The sequence below is a fragment of the Corvus brachyrhynchos genome, unplaced genomic scaffold (assembly GCF_000691975.1).
Source record: "Corvus brachyrhynchos isolate BGI_N302 unplaced genomic scaffold, ASM69197v1 scaffold21, whole genome shotgun sequence".
NCBI classification, from domain to species: Eukaryota; Metazoa; Chordata; class Aves; order Passeriformes; family Corvidae; genus Corvus; species Corvus brachyrhynchos.
This window is the reverse complement of record NW_008236924.1, coordinates 6,165,165-6,182,920: the sequence shown is the minus strand read 5'-3', so window position 1 is coordinate 6,182,920 and position 17,756 is coordinate 6,165,165. Positions and strand designations below refer to the sequence as shown.

The following is a 17,756-nucleotide window of genomic DNA, read 5'->3' as shown; positions in this document are numbered from 1 at the left end:
TCGCCCCCGCCCCGCTGGGCCTCACAGCTCAGAGGCGACGGAGAGAGGAGCAGCTTCTTCAGCTGCAAAGAGAAGGGGCAAGAAAAGGAGTCGGCATCGCAGCGAGGGCAGGAGAAAACGCCCGGGGGGCCACAGCCCCTTGGCTCACGCGTGAGCACATCCATCACCGAGCATCCGACCCAAAAATGGGGCACAAAATACCAGGCAGGGAGGGTTAGGGTTAGTATTTCCTGCCTCTTCGTGGCTGTGGGGCAGGTGCCTGGCTGTGTGCAGCCCTGTCCCCACAGCATTCAGCCCAGGGTGCCCCAGGCAGGTCAGGGCAGTGAGGACAGGAGGGAATTTACTTCCCAGGGGCAACCCCACTCGTGTCAGACACACAGGAGCTGCCGTAGCATCCCAGCCTCTCACTCCATCACTGCTGCCCTGAGGTGACAGAGGCTTTTCACTGGTGTGAGTGATGGGTTTGGACAGCTCGCTCGGTCCCCGTGCAAGGCTCATTTAGCCAAAACACCCAGAGAGGGCCTGGACTCATTAACGAGCTTTCAAGGCGTTTTGCTGATGCAAATCCCTGTGGGATCTGTCAAGGATCTCCCCAATGCTCTGTGTCAAGCCCACGGACGCTGGGAGCGGGGTTTTCCCCAGGTCACCCGCAGTGCCATCACTTCTGACGGCTGGGTCAGCGTAACATTTTCCTTCTACTCAACCCCAGTTTTGGTCAGGGGGAGGGGAAAAAAGCCCAAGCCCCACACCCAGCAACAACATGTGAGATTCTGCCCGTGGGGCGCTAACAACCGGAGGCAACAACAGCTCAACAGCAAGACGACTGCGTAGGCACCGGGGACTGCAGGAGAGACAGATCTGGGGCTCCCGTGCTGCCCGGAGCCCTGGGGGGTTAGGGAGTGATAGAAATGGGGTGCCCGGGTCAGGGTCCGCCAGGAAATGCCAGCCGGGACACCCGCAGCTTTAGGAGTGAGGCTCCTGTTGGGGGAAGCGCCCAGCACCCTTTCCCCCCCGCCCCTGCAACGTATACATCCTATATATACACATACAGGTCATGTGTGATATATACCCCTGCGGGGCGTGGGCGGTGGAAATGCACGCTGTCACCACTGGATGTCACTCCTCCCCTTTGCTGGCTTTTTGGGGACACCCCCGGGACCGGGCTGGGGGGCTCTGGGGGGGACTCTGAGCCGCAGGAGGGAGCAGGCTGGGTGTCCTGTCCCAAGGAACCTGCCGGGGATGGCAGGAAACGCTGCCAGTTAATCCTGGCCAGGAAGGGGAGCGGGGCTGGAGCGCCAATATTGCAGGGGACCAAGAGGGATGCTCCAGCCACCAAATCTGGAGGGACTGGAGGCCACACAGTCCCTGAGGGGGTTTGGTGGAAGGCACAGGGAGGGTGAAACCCTCCCACTGAAAGCCGAGGGCAGGGGCTGACACTCAGGCAAGCCCCTCTTGTGCCAGCAGGGAGCTCAGCCAGGGCAGAGCCGGGGGGACAACCACCACTGCCCATGGGCACAGGGCCGGGATGAGCCAGGGAGAGCCCCGGGCAGCCCCACACCTGCACATCGGGTTAAAAGCAGGTGTGGGTGCTGCCAAAGCAGCCCCCAGACCTCTGCCAGCCGCCCCCACCCCATCCATAGATAGATTTGTATACACACAGCTTGTTCCCGTGAGGATGGTGATGGAGGTGACAGCAATGATGCAGAACATGTATACGTATACAATACAAGTATATGCTTTGGTATTGACGGTTAAAGAGAGTTTTAAGCCTAGAATGAAAAAATTCAGACCTTGGCTTCCTATCATACCCATGCAGCCGGCTTATCTGGGGCTCATCCAAATCCACCTTAAACAGTAGGAAGTGGGTTCTTACTAGAGACAGCTCATCACACTCGGGGGCCGGGGGCGGCCCCCCCGTGACCGGGGCGGTGGGTTTGGGGGAGGGGGCAGGTGAGGTGGTGGCAGGGTTGAGCGTGTCCCCCTCTTCCATAGTTCGGAAGGCAGCGAGGCCCATGTCATCTCCCTGTATATCATCCAAAGTCTCCGTGAGGGCTGCCAGCAGCGCTTCGTTCTCGCTGTCTATTATCTGAAAGGAGCAGGCAGAGAAGAAAGGGGGTGTTAGGTTGGGCAGAGGGTCCCCAGGATGTTCAAGAGGGACCAGCAGAGCCCCAGCAGCTCCCACGCTTCCCAGTGACCCCACAGTGAGAGCTTTTCCCCAGCACAGCACCAGGATGGGATGAGGAGAGACCCAGAAAAGGAGGATCAGTCTGTCCACCTGCACCCCAGCAGGACAAGAATGAATCAGAGCATCTTCTCTCCCAACAGTCCCTCACCCCACCACGAGGCAAACGGCAGCAGATACAGGATCTGTGATGAAAAGGCTCCTGGCCCAAATTCTCCTGACACTGGGCTGCAAGTGCAAGAGCTGTGAGCTCAGCCAGGACTGCCCAATGGACAAGAGGGCACAGGGGAAGCTCAGCCCAGGCTGCACCACTGGCCAGATGCCACAGCTTGTGGCAACAACCACGCTGAGTTTTGTGTTCACTAAAAGCCCCCAAACACAGGGGGGCTCCCCAGGGCTCTCAGTCCTCACACTTAGAGCTGGTGCACCCAGTGCTCTGTGAGGGACCCTGTCCAGAGCACAGCCCCAGTCACTCCCCAGTCTCCCATCAGCATCCCCAGATCATGCTGTTCACCCAAAAACTGGCTCAGGGGAGCTGTTGTGCACGGCCCATCTCACTCTGGGCCAGGCAGGGCCAGGGGCTGCTCCTGCCTCCTCCCTGCCCACTGCTCCAGCTTGACTCGGGTCCCTCGTTTCATCAGGGCTTTGGCTTTGCTGATGCACCTCCAGCCTTCCCAGTGCCCTCCCAGTCCCACACAGCCCCAGGAGTTCCCTTCCAGTCTGGCAATACAGTGCTGAAGTCCAGAAGAGGATGCAGAAGCTGAGGAATGGCTGGAGAAGGCCAGGAGTTCCTTCTTTTTGGTCCTCCTCCATCACAATCTGAATGTAAACCATGTCCAACGGGAAGCAGGCTACCATCAGCGATAAAATTAGCACGGGGGTAAAGCCAGGCTCAGAGGCAGGACTGCTGCCTGCACACAGCCTCCTGTGTTTTTCTCCTCTTGTTGGAAAATTAAACATCTTTTGTTCCATGCCCTAACCTTGCTCGCAGTTACTAGAGCAGGCTCCAGGGAAAGGCAGCAGGATGCTCCATTTTTGGCTCCGTTTCTTTTCCTCCTGTTATTGGCACGAGATTGCTGTGCATACAAGTTCAGTGGGATACATTTCATCATACTCCACTGCTCCTCATCGGCCTGGCTTTTGCATTTCTTTTCTGTTTATCTTTTCCCCGGGAAGTTCACGGAAAATATGCGTCTCGTGATGAAGGTCCCTCAGCTGGACTGGACCATTTTCAAGCACAGCATCAGCCCAGCATAAAAGCCAGAGGGTTGTTATTACAGGCAGGTTAGAAAATATTGAGGCTCTTTTTCATCTCCTTGTTTAAATAGAAATCCTCTTCCTCCCAAAACGTAACCCAGGGTTGGTGATTAGCTGGTACCAGTGGGTCACAGCCTCCGCGTCCGAGGGGGTAAAGGCCTGGGTGCTGCTCAGGAGTGCACAGAGACTCCAGCCCCAAGGATGGGCACATCCAGGGCATGGCATGAGCTTTGGGCAAGGTGAGGAGGCTGCCCAGCCTGCTCTGTGCCCAGTCCCCTCTGCATCTCCCTGGCTCCAACGTGCCTGTGCCGTGCCCACAGCCCTGCCTGTCCTCACAGCTCCAGGAGATGAAAGAGAGACAGGAGCAGAGGGACCTGGAGCAGCCCTGCCTGTGCCCAGGAGCATCCCCTGCCCCAGCGTTTCACTGTGCGGGCCCAGCCATGGATCCATCCCAGCCCAGAGCCGAGGACAGGAACCAGCCCCTCTGCCAAAGGGACCCCAGCCCCACAGAGAGGGGGCTGCCAGAGCTGGGAAGCCAAAGGAAGGGGCTGCTTCCTGCTCCCGGGAAGGGAATTTTTCCAGTGCTGGGACCCCCGCACTGCCGCCCTGGCATTCCAGGAATGGAACAGGACACGCTGCACCCCGGCTGCAGCTCCCTGTGAATAATCCAGCTCAGGAGGGCTGGCTCAGCAGCCTCCTCTGCTCCTCCTCCAGCTCCTCGTTAGCCCTACTCCGCTTGCCCCATTTAGAGCCGGTGCACCAATTAATGGAGCACTAATCAGCTGGGGAGGAGATATTAATAGTTGTGTGTGTTCCCTCCTCCCACCCTCCTTCTCCCCCTGCCTCCATCCTTGGGGGATGGGGGTACCTGGAAGAGCTCGGAGTCGTCGGTGCTGTACTGGCTGGAGTCGGTCTCCGAGTGCTCCCCGCCCCACTGCAGCTCGCTGAAGCAGCCGGCAGAGTCCAGGTCGCCGGCGTCCAGCTGGGACAGATCGATCTCGGGGAAGTCGGAGTAGAGGTGCTCCTCGCCAGACACCTCATACTGCGCACAGGAAAGGAGAGAAACGGCGTGAGGCCAGAGGTGCGGGCAGCAAAGGCAGCAGCATCCCCGTGCGGGCAGCCAGTGCTCCCACCGCAGCCCCAGCCCCGCTTCCCACACGGCTCCGGGAGCGAGGACACGGCACTGGCAGGGTGTGGCGGGCACCTCTTCACCCAATAGCCCTGCACAGCCTGGCACTGGCCACTGTGAACAGCCCCGCACTTGCCAGCAAGCCCCCTCCGGTGTCCCAGCGCTGGGAACAGCAGGACCTGCATGGGAAGAGCCTCGTCTCTCCAGAGTGCAGATGCTCTGGGCACAGCACAGCCACCCGGGCTGCTGGGGCTCCTAGGGGCAATTCCTGCCCTTGGTGCCCTAAAAGTGACATCCAGCTTACCCAGGAGGCCTGGGGATCAGCACTAGAGACTTGGGACAGCAGCACACAGGGCCAGCCTCACACCCTGTCCCCACCACATGGCCCTGAACCACTTGGGGACATCCCTCCGGGAAAGCTGCACATCCCAAAGCACTGCCAAGGCAATCCAGACCCTGCTCCCTGCACCACGCAGGATGAGAAGAACAGCACGGAAATGAATGGAAGTCTGAGAGCACACGGGGTGATGGGAGCTCCAGGAACCGAGCTAAAAATCTCCATTTAACCACAGAAAGGAGCTGGCACCTGCCCCACTTGGGCCTGGCTTCCAGCCACGAAACCCCAGGCGGCACCAAGCACCCGAGGGAGCCAGGGCTGGCACCAGCACCCGCTGCCTGCCCTGGCATTTGGACCGTGCCTGGTTTTGCCTCGGTGTCCAGGTTAGAACACGGAGGGGAAAGGTCTGGTGCGACTCCTCCCAGCATTGGCTGCCCAAGGGGAGTTTTCTGGCAGTGAGGGAAGCAAGTTTATTTACAGAGCAAATGGATTTTGGAGCAGGCAAACATCTGAGCATGTGAGAGAGGCTGCGGGGGCACCTGGGGGCCCCTCCTCCTGAAGCACCCTGGAAGGGTCTCCTCCGTCACTCAGTGGGAAGGAAAAGGGATTTCAAACCCAGCCACAGGAATGGAAAAGACAGCTTTTCTCTCCTTCTCTCCTCATTTTTTGTTTTTCAAATTGGGATAATCTGGGATTATTGACTGTGCTCCCCCAGGCTGAGGAGCCTGCCTGCCACACTCCAAAGGATGATCCCGTGCACACACTCACTCCCATTTTGCATTTCTCACCTGCTTCCCACCCTGACCAATCCCAGGGGAGGTGGAACACAGGGAGAGCTCCTTGGAGGGCACAGCAAGGGCAGGGGAGAGTGGTTTTATGGCCTGATGGCGAACCCGTGCCACGTCCCAGCCATGCCCAGGGCCACAGTGGGGCTGGGGGCTGCAGGGAGGTGCCCCCACTCTGGGGGATGCTCTCCCTGCACCCTCCCTTCACCTTTTTGCTGGAGAGTGGTGTATCAGGTAAATACCACAAGCGTGGTGCCACAAAGTGTTACCAGGCAACTCTGAGTGCCTCTGGGGGCTGATACTCCTCACTGGGCCTCCAGGGATGAGGCTTTTCTAACCTGCCCTGCAAAAACCTGTGTTCCCAGGTGTCAGAGCACATGCAGCAGGTCACTGCCAGCTCTGGGGGGCACAGATACTGCCTTTCCCCTTGTTCTGTCCCCTCTGCTCAGGGGCAGCTGGGACTGCAGTGGGATCAGATGTCCTTTGGCCTTTCAGATGTGTTCCTTACCTGCTGTGGCTTGTCCCTGCCTTCCTGTCCCTGCTCTAGCGCCTGCTCCAGAAAAAAGTCTTCCAACAACTTTGTCTCCCCCTTCTCCCCCAATCTTCCCATGGGAACACAGGCAGAGGCTTTTATTTTTAGCCCAGCCATACATACACAGATATACGTGTGTCTCTGTGTGTGCGTGTGTGCGTGCAATTAAAAATAGCAGAGCAGTCAAATTCTCCTGCTCCTTTTGATATGCCACAAGGGAAAAGATCCTGGTGCTGAGATCACAAGGAGCAGCTGACACCAGTGCTCGGGATGTCTTTTGATCCACTCCACAGATGTGACATGTCCCCATTGGCAACAGGGCTGGGTAAAAATAAACCCCTGCAATCTAACGCTGCTGAGCTGCCCTCTCTGCGCACTCCGGGGCAGGACTGCCCGGCCACTGCCACGCTGGGGATGCTCCCAGGTTCCTGCCTACCACAGGTCAGGAATGTCCAAAAACTCAGCTCTGTCTGTGTTGAGCCTCCTCTTCCTTGAAAAACATGGGGAGAGCCTTTGCTCAGTGGGGTCACCCCCATGGGCACTGGGATGGGCACTCCAGCACTCCAACCAGTCCCCTCTGCCAGACAGGGTCATTTACCCAGCCCAGCCACCATGGAGCTGGGGCTCCAGAGGGAATCCATCACTCCCAGCTCAGAATCCATCACCCTGAGCGGCATTGAGAGCAGAGTCCCTCTGGGCTGGCCACAGGGGTGGGGACGGGCCCAGCCCCCTGCCCGGGGCAGGGGTGGCAGCAGCGATGGGGAGGCTGCCTGTGGGCACAGGACCTCATCTGCTCTGACTCTCCCTTTTCCCACCCTTTGCACTTCCTGCTGCCTTGGGAGAGGAGTGAACTTTTGTTCTAATTTTACTCGGGACTTTGTAGGAAGATCAGCCATGGGTTCTTGGTGTGCAGCCAGCAAACACCCATGGAGACATGCTCAGAAATTCGGAGGCATCCTCCAGCCCAGACACCTGGCCCGGGTGTGCTGCAGCAAGGCTGCGACCACAGAGCTGCTGGCAGTGCCTGACGAATCCCTGCTCCAGGGGAGGAGATGCCCAGGCAGCTACACAGGTGCTCCCATGCCAACCCCTCCGTCCTTTGGGGGAGCAGGAGCCCCAGCCTGGGCACTCCCTCCAGCAGCTGCTCCTGGAAGCCAAAGCTGGAAGGTGGAGGTCATTTGGGAAAGGCCTCCACTCAGAGACATTTCCCTCAGCTTTCTTTAAAGCATGAACCAGGTCTGACCTGAGCCCAGCAGAGGTGTGTTCACAATTCCCAGGCATAGGCTGATCCTCGGATGCTGCACGGAGCTTCCCCTGCAGAGGCTTTTATTCACCTGCTGCAGAGCTGGGACAGTCCTGCCCGCTGTGAGGGGTTTGTCACTTCAATCATGGCAGCAGAACTTCCCCAGGGAGGCCATAAGGGACCCTCACACTGAGGGTCTGTGCTCATTTCACGCCCCTGCTGAGGCTGCTGGACCTGGGACAGCTGGAGAGCAGGAGAACCCCGTGCCCACCCCAGTGCCAGCCCCTGTCCATGCTCACGGCAGAGCGGGCAGTAGCGAGAAAGCACAAGGGACGGTCTCCAAACTGTCTGACAAGGACATCAGAGGTCACCCTGCCAACCCTCCTGTGCCAGGACTGCCCCTAAACACTCCCAGAGCAGTGCCAGCGGGGCCCCTCCCTGAGCACGGCGCGTGAGGAGGGACCAGCTCCCCCCAGCCCCTAAACCTTCTCCTGGAAACCCGTGAGCAGATCAGTCCAAGAGCTCCTGGTATCTCCTTGTGCAGCATCCCTTTGTCTCCTGGCAGTGGAAGAGCTCCTGGCTGCTCTGGTGGGTGCCCCAGCTGCTCCCACTCCCTGTCCCTTTGCAATGTCCCCAGTCTGTCCTTCCCGGGGCAGTGGCAGGCGAGGCAGCACGAGGAGCTGGCACACGGGTTAGCTCCATCTCCCTGCCCCATTGTGAGGGTGGTCAATGCAGGCCACTGTCACCAGTGTCCCCAGAAGCTCTGGCACGTGTCCTGGGCTGGACCTGCAGCCACTGGCTGCAGCCACATCCAAGGATGCCCCGGCTCAGTGCTGGCTCCTGACACCCTGGGGACAGCAGGTGGGACATGTCCCTTCCAGTTCTGCTTTGGAGCAGTGTGAACTCTGGCACGTGACGTCTTATCTCTGAAGAGACACGAGACTCCTCTGCAAGCCCAGCTCTAATTCAAACACTGGATTAACGAGACAGGAAATGTTTTCCTCTTTTTCAGTGTCAGCTTGGGCTCCCCAAACGAAACCCCCCCAGTCAGCAGGACTGGAGAGGCTGGCTGGGGTCAGGCTGCTGGCTGTATCCATGAGCCCAGGGAGGGCAGGAACAGCATCCTAAACCAGGGCAAGCAAGGGCTCAGCTCATTGTCTGCTCTGCTTAGCTGGCTCAGGGAGCTGGGCACAGCGCAGTGACCGTGACAGAGAGACCTGCAGGTGCTCTCCTCTGTCTCACTCCAACAGCAGCACCGGCAGAAATTACCCTTATCTGCAGAACCCCTGGGCCCAACCCCTTGAAGCGGTGGCCAAGTATTTTGGCGTGAGCTGCGGGCACAGCGGGTGATGGCACACGCACCGCTCGTGCTTAGTCAGCCTGCACGAGTGGCAGCCTCTGAAGTGCCGGCGTGCCAGCGCTGCTGGCCATGGGCAAGCACCTCCTGGAGCCTCATCCTGCCTGAGCCTGCCAGGGCAGCCAGGCACGGCCTGCACACCAGCCCTGGGGTGCCCTGCGGTGGCCCTGTCACTCAGGGGCCAAAGGAAGGAAAGAGGCAGCACCTCGGAGGGGCCAAAGGAAGCAGCCAGGAACAGGCAGCCCACTCCTCGCTGGGGAGCAAATGGTGACTCAGCTCCTCCCTCCACAGCCAAGAGCCTACCCAAAGCATGAAGGGATAAATATATATCCACACGTGCTGCACACACAGCCCCAAATCAGCCAGGGGCGTTCAGGCTGTGACCCAAAGCAGCAGAAGGTGAGAAATGCCGAGAACACCAAGTGCTGCTCCCACCAGCCCTCCCTGGGCCCCACGGGGAGTTCCTCCCTCCTCACCCGAGCCTGACTCGAAACAGGAAAGAAAATCCTTGGGCAGGGGTTTTGCAGAGTCGTTTGGGCTTACCAGGGAAATCTGTAATCACAGACTACCTCAAACGGGGCTCACAGCCCTGCAGGGAGACGGGACACAGGCACTGTGGGGCTGTTCAGCGGGACAGGCTCTCACCGGGCAGGTGGCACTGGGACGGCTGGTGGGGCACTGGCTGGTGTGGCACTGGGATAACTGGTGTGGCACTGGGACAGCTGGTGTGGCACGGGGCACGGCCATTCACCCCTTTTAGGGGGGCAGGGCTGGGTGCCTGCAGACCCCCAGCCCCCTCCTGAGCTGCCCCAGAACTGGAGCGAGGAGGCTTTGGGGGCATGAGCCACACTGGGACCAAACGCAGGGGTGCACCCTGCTGTCCCTGCAGCTCCCAGCACACAGTCCCCGTGGGGTCAGGCCATCAGCAGCCAGGCTGGGTGCTGCCAGCCCCTCCTCATCCCCAGCTGCATCCCAGCCCAGAGGGATGGGCGATGTGTGGGGTGGGCAGCCTGGCTCCAGCACCAGGGAGGAGGGCAGAGGTGGCAATGGAGGAGAGAGCTATAAATAAGTGTAAATACAGCAAGGAGGCACCTGGCCAGAGCTGTGAAGGTCATCAGAGTGTGTGCCAGCAGATAAGCAACCCCCCTCCCCAGTGGCATTTGACAAAATGTCACTGTGAATGAGGGAGAGGTGGTGTCGGGTTGTGCCTTGGCCCCGTTGCCCCTCGACACCCCAGATATTTATAGCCTGAGAGCCCTGCAGTGAAGGACGAGTGGTCCGTGGAGCTGACCCTGCCTGCACTCACAGCGAGTGACACGGCACAGGGGAGCACATCCCCCTGCCAGGTTTGGGGCAGAGGCACACAGGAACCTCCCAGGCTGCACGGAGCATGCAGCACCTCGCTGTCCTGCCAGGCGTTTTGCCCTCTGCCCCCGGTTAATTTTTAATTACTTTTTTTAACTTTCTGCTAGTCTGTTTTAACGATTCAGCCCAGCCAGCAAGAGGCAATACCTCATTTAAAGCCTGGACTAAGCAAATAGCAGCTCTTTCTTCCTCCTGAGCTACTCCAAACCAACTTCTGCTGGTCCATCTTGCTGCAGCACGTGGGAGCTGCTGGGCCCCACGCCGGGCACGCTGTGCCAACACAGCTTGGACTCAGAGGTTGGACTCAAAGGTTAGACCTGATCATCTCAGAAGTCTTTTCCAACCTAAATGGTTCTGTGATTCTGTGACAACACCCTCCCAACACAGCCTGAGACATGCTGAGTAGGAAAAGGTGTTCTGAGGGGGAAAAAGGGGTTCTGAGTGGGAAAAGGGGTGCCCAGTGCCAGGCTCTGAGCCCCAGCCCCAGCCTGAGCACGGTCTTGCTCGCTGACTTTTGTCTTACATTAGAAGGGTGTAATTAAGATCAACCAGGAGATGCCAGTAATGGGAAATATTAAACATTAACCGCAAACAATAAACATGAACTCGCCAGGATAACTTTGATATGGAGGAGAGATGGAAGAAATCGCACTTAACTGTCCTTGAGTCACAGGACAGAAAAAAGGAGCCTGAGATACTGGTAATAATGCCCTGGATAAACAACATTCTGCTGGAATACTTCAAACAAAGGTGTGTCGGGATTAGGAAGAAGGGCAGCACCAAAGTGTATCACAGGTTACAGAGCTGCACGTTCACACTGCGCTCAGCTCGTTTCCTCAGGCTCCAAATTACAGAGTCCACTTTGGGTCTGCCTGAGCACCCACCAGGGAGACCCTGCTGCATCCTAAATCACCCCCCCACTGCTGCCAGGCACAGGCAAGGGCAGGTGCTGGCTGTGCCCCGTGCACAGAGCAGGCAGAGCAGGGAACAGGCTGTTCCCAAGGAGCCACCTCCTCTCTCAACACCACCTGATGGAAACAGCCCTGTCTGGCCGTGCTGCGTCCCTGCAGTCTGCCAGGACTGGCTGGGCAGTGCCAGCACACCTGGGCACTCAGAACTGTGCCTCCCCAGGTGTGACAGCTTCATCCTGCACCCCTGGGGCCAAACAGCAGCACCCCAGGACAACCAACCCTGCCAGCAGCCAGCCTGGCAAACACCACGCACCACCCGCTGATCCAGCACCCCAAACACCCATGTGCCAGTGGCTGCTGCCAGCCCTGTCCCTGTCACCACTCCATGGCATCAGCCAGGCAGGGCACAGGCCCCAGGCCTGAACACTGCTTGGGGTTTCTAAGAAATTCCTTGTTATCTCCCCCAAACCAAAGGCAGGACCAACAGACAGCAGCTGGCACGTGCTTAGCCGGGCACAAAGCACAGTGGGGACAAATGTCCCATCAGCTCGGAGCTCTCCAGCCCTGCCATGTGATCCCCTGGCCGTGGGGACAGGCGGGGAAGGAGCAGGAGCAGGCAGGGTTCCCCCAGCAGCATCCCACCTCCTTCCTGCTGGCCCTCTGTGAGCAGCGCAGCCTGTGCGGCGGGACAAGGGCAGAGCAAGAGGTGGCACAAGCCCTGCCACCCCAAGAAGATGCCCAGTGGGACTGGGAGCAGTGGGGACCGTGGTTGAGGCCAGCAGGGCATTGAGACAGTGAAATTCTTGGGATTGCTTCCACTCACACACACCACTGGAGGTGGCAGGGAAGGCTGTGGCTCCAGACAAGCTGGGGAGCCCCAGGAGCCAGGCTGGCAGCACAGGGGACCAGGCTGTGCCATGGCAGGGGACAAGCCCTGACTCACTGAGGAGCTGACTGTTAGCCAGCTCTGCTGGTCACAAAAATTCCCCACAGTGGCAACTCCCTCCTGTTGTAAGGAAAACATGAGGGGGCGATTATTTTCAGACCTTCCTCTTCCGACGTCCCTGCAGCCAGCAGCCACATGACTGCTGTGGGCACAGGGACACCAGCGAGGAGGAGCAGCCCTGTCCCTGCCCTGCTCTCCCCACCAGCCCCTTTGCAGGTTTGGTGCCCAGCTCAGAGGCTGACAGAGCTCCACAAGGCCCTTTCTGCACAGAGGACATTGTGAACATCCTCCCATGGCACAGCCAGCACCAGCTCAGCTCCACGGGCACTGCTCACCCTGGCACTGGCAGCTCTTCCCCCCTCCCAGCCGGCTCCAACAGCAAATCCCTGCCTGGAAGCAGCAACCATCCCTCCAGCTGCCCACACCACCGAGTCAGACCTGTGGTGGCACTCAGAGGCAGATGCCCATGGGGACATCACCACCTCGTGCCACGTTCTCTGGTGGCTGTGCCACCAAGCCCATCCACAGCCGTGCTCCCTACCCACAGCCACGGCCTTGGGATCCTCCAAGCTCCCAAAAGCTCCCCTCAGCTTTCCAGGAGCCACAGCCACACCCTGCAGTCCTGGCAATCCCTGAACTACTTCAGCCTGGCTCTGCCCAGCTCGGCGAGGGCTGAATTCCCAGCAGACTCTGCCGCTCGGTGTCATCCACGGCTGTGAAATGGAGCTGAGATCACACCTGGCCCAAGTCCTGCCCGAATCCTGCCCCTTTACACCTGACAAGCAGCTGGACAGAACCTGCTGCCTGCCAGCCACCCACCCAGCCCGGTGTGACCCCTCTGCCAGCTCTGTCACCACCACCTGCAGCATGCCCTTCACCTCCCCAAGCCACAGGCGCCTTTTCACACCTCGCTGATGCTCTGGTGAGGAGCAGGGACTGCCTGGACAACCTGTCCCCTGCTGGGAGCACTCCCAGCCCCTCCTGTGGGGAGGTGGCAGCAGGGCAGGGAGGAAAGCACAGCTCCTGCCCGCCTTGCTGCTGCAGCTCTGGCTCTGAGGCTCACAGAGGGGCTCACGGAAGACACCGAGGAACACACCACAGGGCTGGCACTGCTCGGAGTTGCTCGTACCCTCAGCAGCCTCTTAAGTGCTAATCAGGCCAAGGCAGGAGACGGGGAAGGTTCAAGCTGGGGTTAAGAAGGCACAAGGAGGATCTTCCTGAATTAGCCTGACCTGCCGGCTGGTCCAGCCCCAGCACGCTCCAGGGACGGCTCTGCACTGCTGGGGGTGTCAGGCCACCACCACCAAACCCTCACTGTGATCCTCCAGGAGCCTTTCTCCTGCTGGACACAGGCTGTGCTGGCTCTCCTGCCAGGGGAGACTGTGGGAGTCCTCGCCATGCCTGGCTCCCACATGAAAATGAAGTTTTCAGCTGGAGGCACGAGGTCTCAGAGGATGCAAACCACCGTGCCAAGGGCAAAGCCACTCAGATCTGTCCTTACCCTCCTGCCCAGCCTGCCCATGCCCATATTCCAGTGCAGGTAGAAGCCCCAGCCTGGCCAGGTTCCCTCACTGCTGCAGGGAATGGGCAGCACTGCCCGTGCCAGCTCCTGCTTCTGCCCTGCACAGCACTGGCACTGGGGACAGCAAGAGGGGCCTCCCCCCACTTCTCCTCCTGAACCAGGGGCTCCCTCTCCTCCCCCACCCTGCTACACCCAAATAAATCATTGCCCATTTTCTGCACAGCGCCTGGGGGTGTCCTGGCCAGAGGGGATGGTCACCACCAGTGTGGTCACCTCATGCCTCTGCCCAGAAAGCCGCTGGGGAAGGGGAATGCTGGCAGCTGGGTATTTTCCAGGTGGGCGTCAGGGAGTCACTAGGATAAAGTGAGTATCAGTATTGATACCACTCCAATTCTGTGGGAAAACTGAGGCAGGGGAAGGTGAGAGGAGAGCAGGTCCCAGCAGGTCTGTGGAGGCATGGACACGCTCACAGGTGGATGGTGGAGGTGAGAACCCTCTGGGGAGGCCGGGCAGGCGCTTCCAGCAGCACAACCTGTTTGCTCTGGGGATTTCCTGGGGCTGCACAAGGCTTTGCTGTGTCCGGGTCTGCACCCAGGCACTATCGGGTGTCCTGGCCAGGCCACTGCCCCCAGGGCTGGGCTCTGTCCCTGCTTTTTGGCTCTGCAGGAAACATTTCTGGGAGCCACAGCCTGGAGCTGCCAACCTGCTTTCCTCGGGCTTCCTACTCTGCAAACAACTGACTCACCCTGGAAAGAAACTGCTCCAAGATCTCCAGATAGAAAAATCCCTAGGAGGTTAAGAAGCTCTTTCAGGAGCACATGCAAACCCACAAACACAAAGCTTTGTGCTGTTTCAAACTCTCCTGTGAGGGACCACACCTTTCCCCTCCCCAAAACCCCAGGCAGGCTCCAACAGGGCACGAGAGGAGGGGTCTGGGGGTTCCCTGCGGCAGCATCTGAGGGCTGGGGCCCCTCTCCTCCTCCCAAACCAGTTGGGGGCCCTTCAGCTCCTCCCAAACCAGTTGGGGTGAAGCCCACAAGCATGATCTCTTACACTTAAATCAGATCCTTTAACTGCTCTATGTGCTGTGCCAGCTCCCTCACCACCCTGCCCTGAGCCTGCCTGCCCCCAAGCCTCGTCCCCCCATTTTTGACCCCAGCTAATCCAGGGATCAGCAGAAAGCCAGAGACCCCAGGGTGGGCTGGCCTGAGATCCAGACCTGAGCTCTGCATCTGACAGGAACCTAACCGCTCTGACCCAGCAGCCACCTCTGGGTTGGGAGCATCAGAGCCACCCTGGCAGTGCCACATCCCACCTGGTCTGAAACCCCTCGCAGGGCTGGCGGGGGTTCAGGCTCCTCATCCCCGCCTTGCTGTGCCACCTTGCCGCACTTTGCACGGCCCCAGTGCCTGGCAGCAGCTCCCCAGCCATGTGAGCAGCTCCAGTTCCCAGCACTGTGCCTTGCTCTCACCCACCAGCTCTTATCCATCCCTCTCCCTCTGCTGCCTCCGTGTCAGGGGCTGCCGTGTGGGAGCCCGGCCAGGTGTCCTTGCCAGAGCCTCCAGTGTCACCTTGGAGGGGGTCCTGCAGGGAGGCAGGGCAGCAGGGCAGGGCTGCGCTCGGTGTGGCACCGCGGGGGGACCCGCAGGGACACTGCTGGGCCACCCCACAGGCTGAGCAGCTCGGGCCGGAGCTGGGTGAGAACTGCCAGCCCTGCACCTCCCAGCCTGGCAGCAGGACACGGAGGGCATGGTGGGCATGGCACCAGAGCAGGAGCCCCTCAGCCTGTCCAGCCAGCACCACTCCCAGCCCAGTGACCAGGTGACGCGGTGAGAGCCAGGCTTGGTTATGCAAACCAACATGGGAGCTGCTTCAACCAGCTGGACTCCTGCCTGGCAGCCAGGTGCCTTCCTCCTCCTCCTCCCAAATGGCTGCCAGCCCCCTGGGCAGCTGCCCAGGCTCTGTGGGTGCCTCTGTCCCCACGCTGAACACGCCACGCCTGCTGTGGGCGAGGGGCTGTCCCTCCCTGGGGTGCCCCGGGACGTGGGGGGCAGGCAGGGGGCTCGCTGACCCCCAGCACCATGTGCTGCTCTCCCCCAGCTCAGCTGAGAACCAGCTCTGCCAGTGGGGTGTCCTTGGGGTGTCCTCAAGTGTCCCCGTACTGCCAAGGCAGAGCTGGCACCATGGGCGGGCACAGGGAAGGTTGTCCATGCCCTGCACCCTTCACAGAATCACGGAATGGGCTGGGTTGGGAGGGAACCTTAAAGAAAATCCAGTCCCACCCCCTGCCATGGGCAGGGACACCTTCTGCTATCCCAGCTTGCACCAAGCCCTGTCCAACACGGCCTTGGGCACTTCCAGGGATCCAGAGGCAGTCACAGCTTCCATCGTGCCCGTTTGGGAGCAGAGAGCTGGGGCTGTGCAGCAGTGGGGAGGGGCTGTTTGCCCCATTGCTGAGGAGTTTTACCCAGCATTGTGCCCACATTGGCATTTCCCATCCCTGGGAGGTGCAGGAACCCAAGCAAAAAACTTCCTGTGGAAGGAAGGATGCAGGAAGAAAGTGCTGGTGCTGTGAGCCACAAAGGAAGGCTTGGGCAGAGCTGGTCACCATTCCTGTCACCAGCTGCCTCTGCCACACTCACAGCTCAAGGCAATGGCTCAGTGTTTGGATTTGCATGGAGAAACTCTCCCCAGGCTAGGAGGAGCCAGCAGTGGACAGCATCTGTTCCCAGCATCCTCTGACATTGCAAAATCCAGGGAAAAACCCAGATCCGAGCACCAGGAATCTTCATGCAAATCTCCTCGTTCCCAAGCCAGTACCAGCTTCACACTGTGGGATGCCAGGAAAGCCACCCTGGCTCTGCACAGGGCTCTGCAGCCTTTGCACAACCCTCCAGCCTTGAATTTCAGCAGGGATTACCAGGCACTGTCACCAACTGAGCCAGCGGAGGCCCGGCAGCCCCAGCTCCACCAGGGAGCTGTGCCCTCCCCACCACCAGCTGCTCCTGGCAGCTGCAGTGGCACAGCCAGGGCAGCCAGGCTGCTGTGGGGGTTTAGGGACCGCACGGATCAGCAGCTCCATGGGGCGAGAGCTGTGCTGGATGCACCAGCAGCAGGAGCTGACATTGGGCTGGGGTGGCACAAGGGATGGCTCCATCCCTGTTTTCTTTGCTACAAACTTCCGTGCAACAAAATAAAGCCTTTGCCAAATGAAACGGGCCCCAAGCCAGCTCCTTCCAAGGCTCCCTGGAATGCTCTGCTCTGTCATCCCTCGGTGGGAGCTGAGATTTTGTGCAGGTATCAGTTTTTCTGTTCGGGAGGCTCTTCCAGCTGGATGTCTTTGATGGGTTTTTCTGCAGAGGTGGCACGGAGCTGGAGGAGCAGGGAAACCTGCCTGTGGTGAATGGTAAAACCCTCTGGCAACGCCGTGACGCTGCTCCAGACACGGTGTCTAAATATAGACTCCTCATTTATTACCCTGCAGCTGCTGGGTTTGGTGTGAGAGGAGCCAGGGGCTGCACTGATGCTCTCCTCACCCACAGCTGGGACTGCCTGGACACATCCAGAGGCTCACACTGGCCCAAACAGGGTGCACAGCATAAAATAATCCATAAATATTTTCCCTGGGTGTCTCCTGAGAGATGAGACTGGGTCCAAATCCCCCACCCTGCATCCCGTAAGGGTTTAGATGTGCTGGCATGAGTGGGCCCAGCCTGGGTGGGAAGGGGTTCCCCTGCTCCTGGTGAGAGCAGAGGTGGTGCCCAGGCCTCTGGTAAAGGATGGGTGGCTTTCCTGTGGCTTCCCCATTGCCAGAATCCAGGGATCTTCCTCACCCAAACCAGCCACAGATGGAGCAGAGGGGCAGGAGGGGCAGGGAGCCATGGGTGCCATTGAGCCCCAGGCCTCCCTCTCCTTCCCTCTGGGATATGCAAGAGAGATAAATCCTGGTGTGACCCCAGTTCTTGGCAAAGGATCCCCTTCCTGTAGTGCCAGGGAGACGGCAAGTGCATCCAGGTTGAGCACTGGCACGCGTGGCTGGCTTGGGTGAGGGAGCATCCCGGGGTTTTGGCGGCAGGGAAGCCACAGGAAAGCCACCCATCCTTTGGCAGGAGGCCTGGGTGCTTCCATCAGCACATCTGGGGAAAAAGGGGTGAAAAGGAGGGATGCCCTGCACGGCTGGGCAGCCAGGC

The 17,756-nt window shown here is 59.6% G+C and overlaps 1 protein-coding gene across 1 annotated transcript in view; it reads right to left on the bottom strand.

The window, feature by feature from the left end:
• Positions 1-17,756, bottom strand: part of PPARGC1B (PPARG coactivator 1 beta) — a 60,172-nt gene that overhangs the window by 8,710 nt on the left and 33,706 nt on the right. The window contains exons 2-4 of the mRNA XM_017728059.1: positions 4,308-4,622; positions 1,577-2,086; positions 26-62 (exon numbers count right to left, since the gene is read on the bottom strand). Coding sequence (XP_017583548.1) covers positions 26-62; positions 1,577-2,086; positions 4,308-4,622 — 862 coding nt within the window. The remainder of the gene's footprint in view (positions 1-25; positions 63-1,576; positions 2,087-4,307; positions 4,623-17,756) is intronic.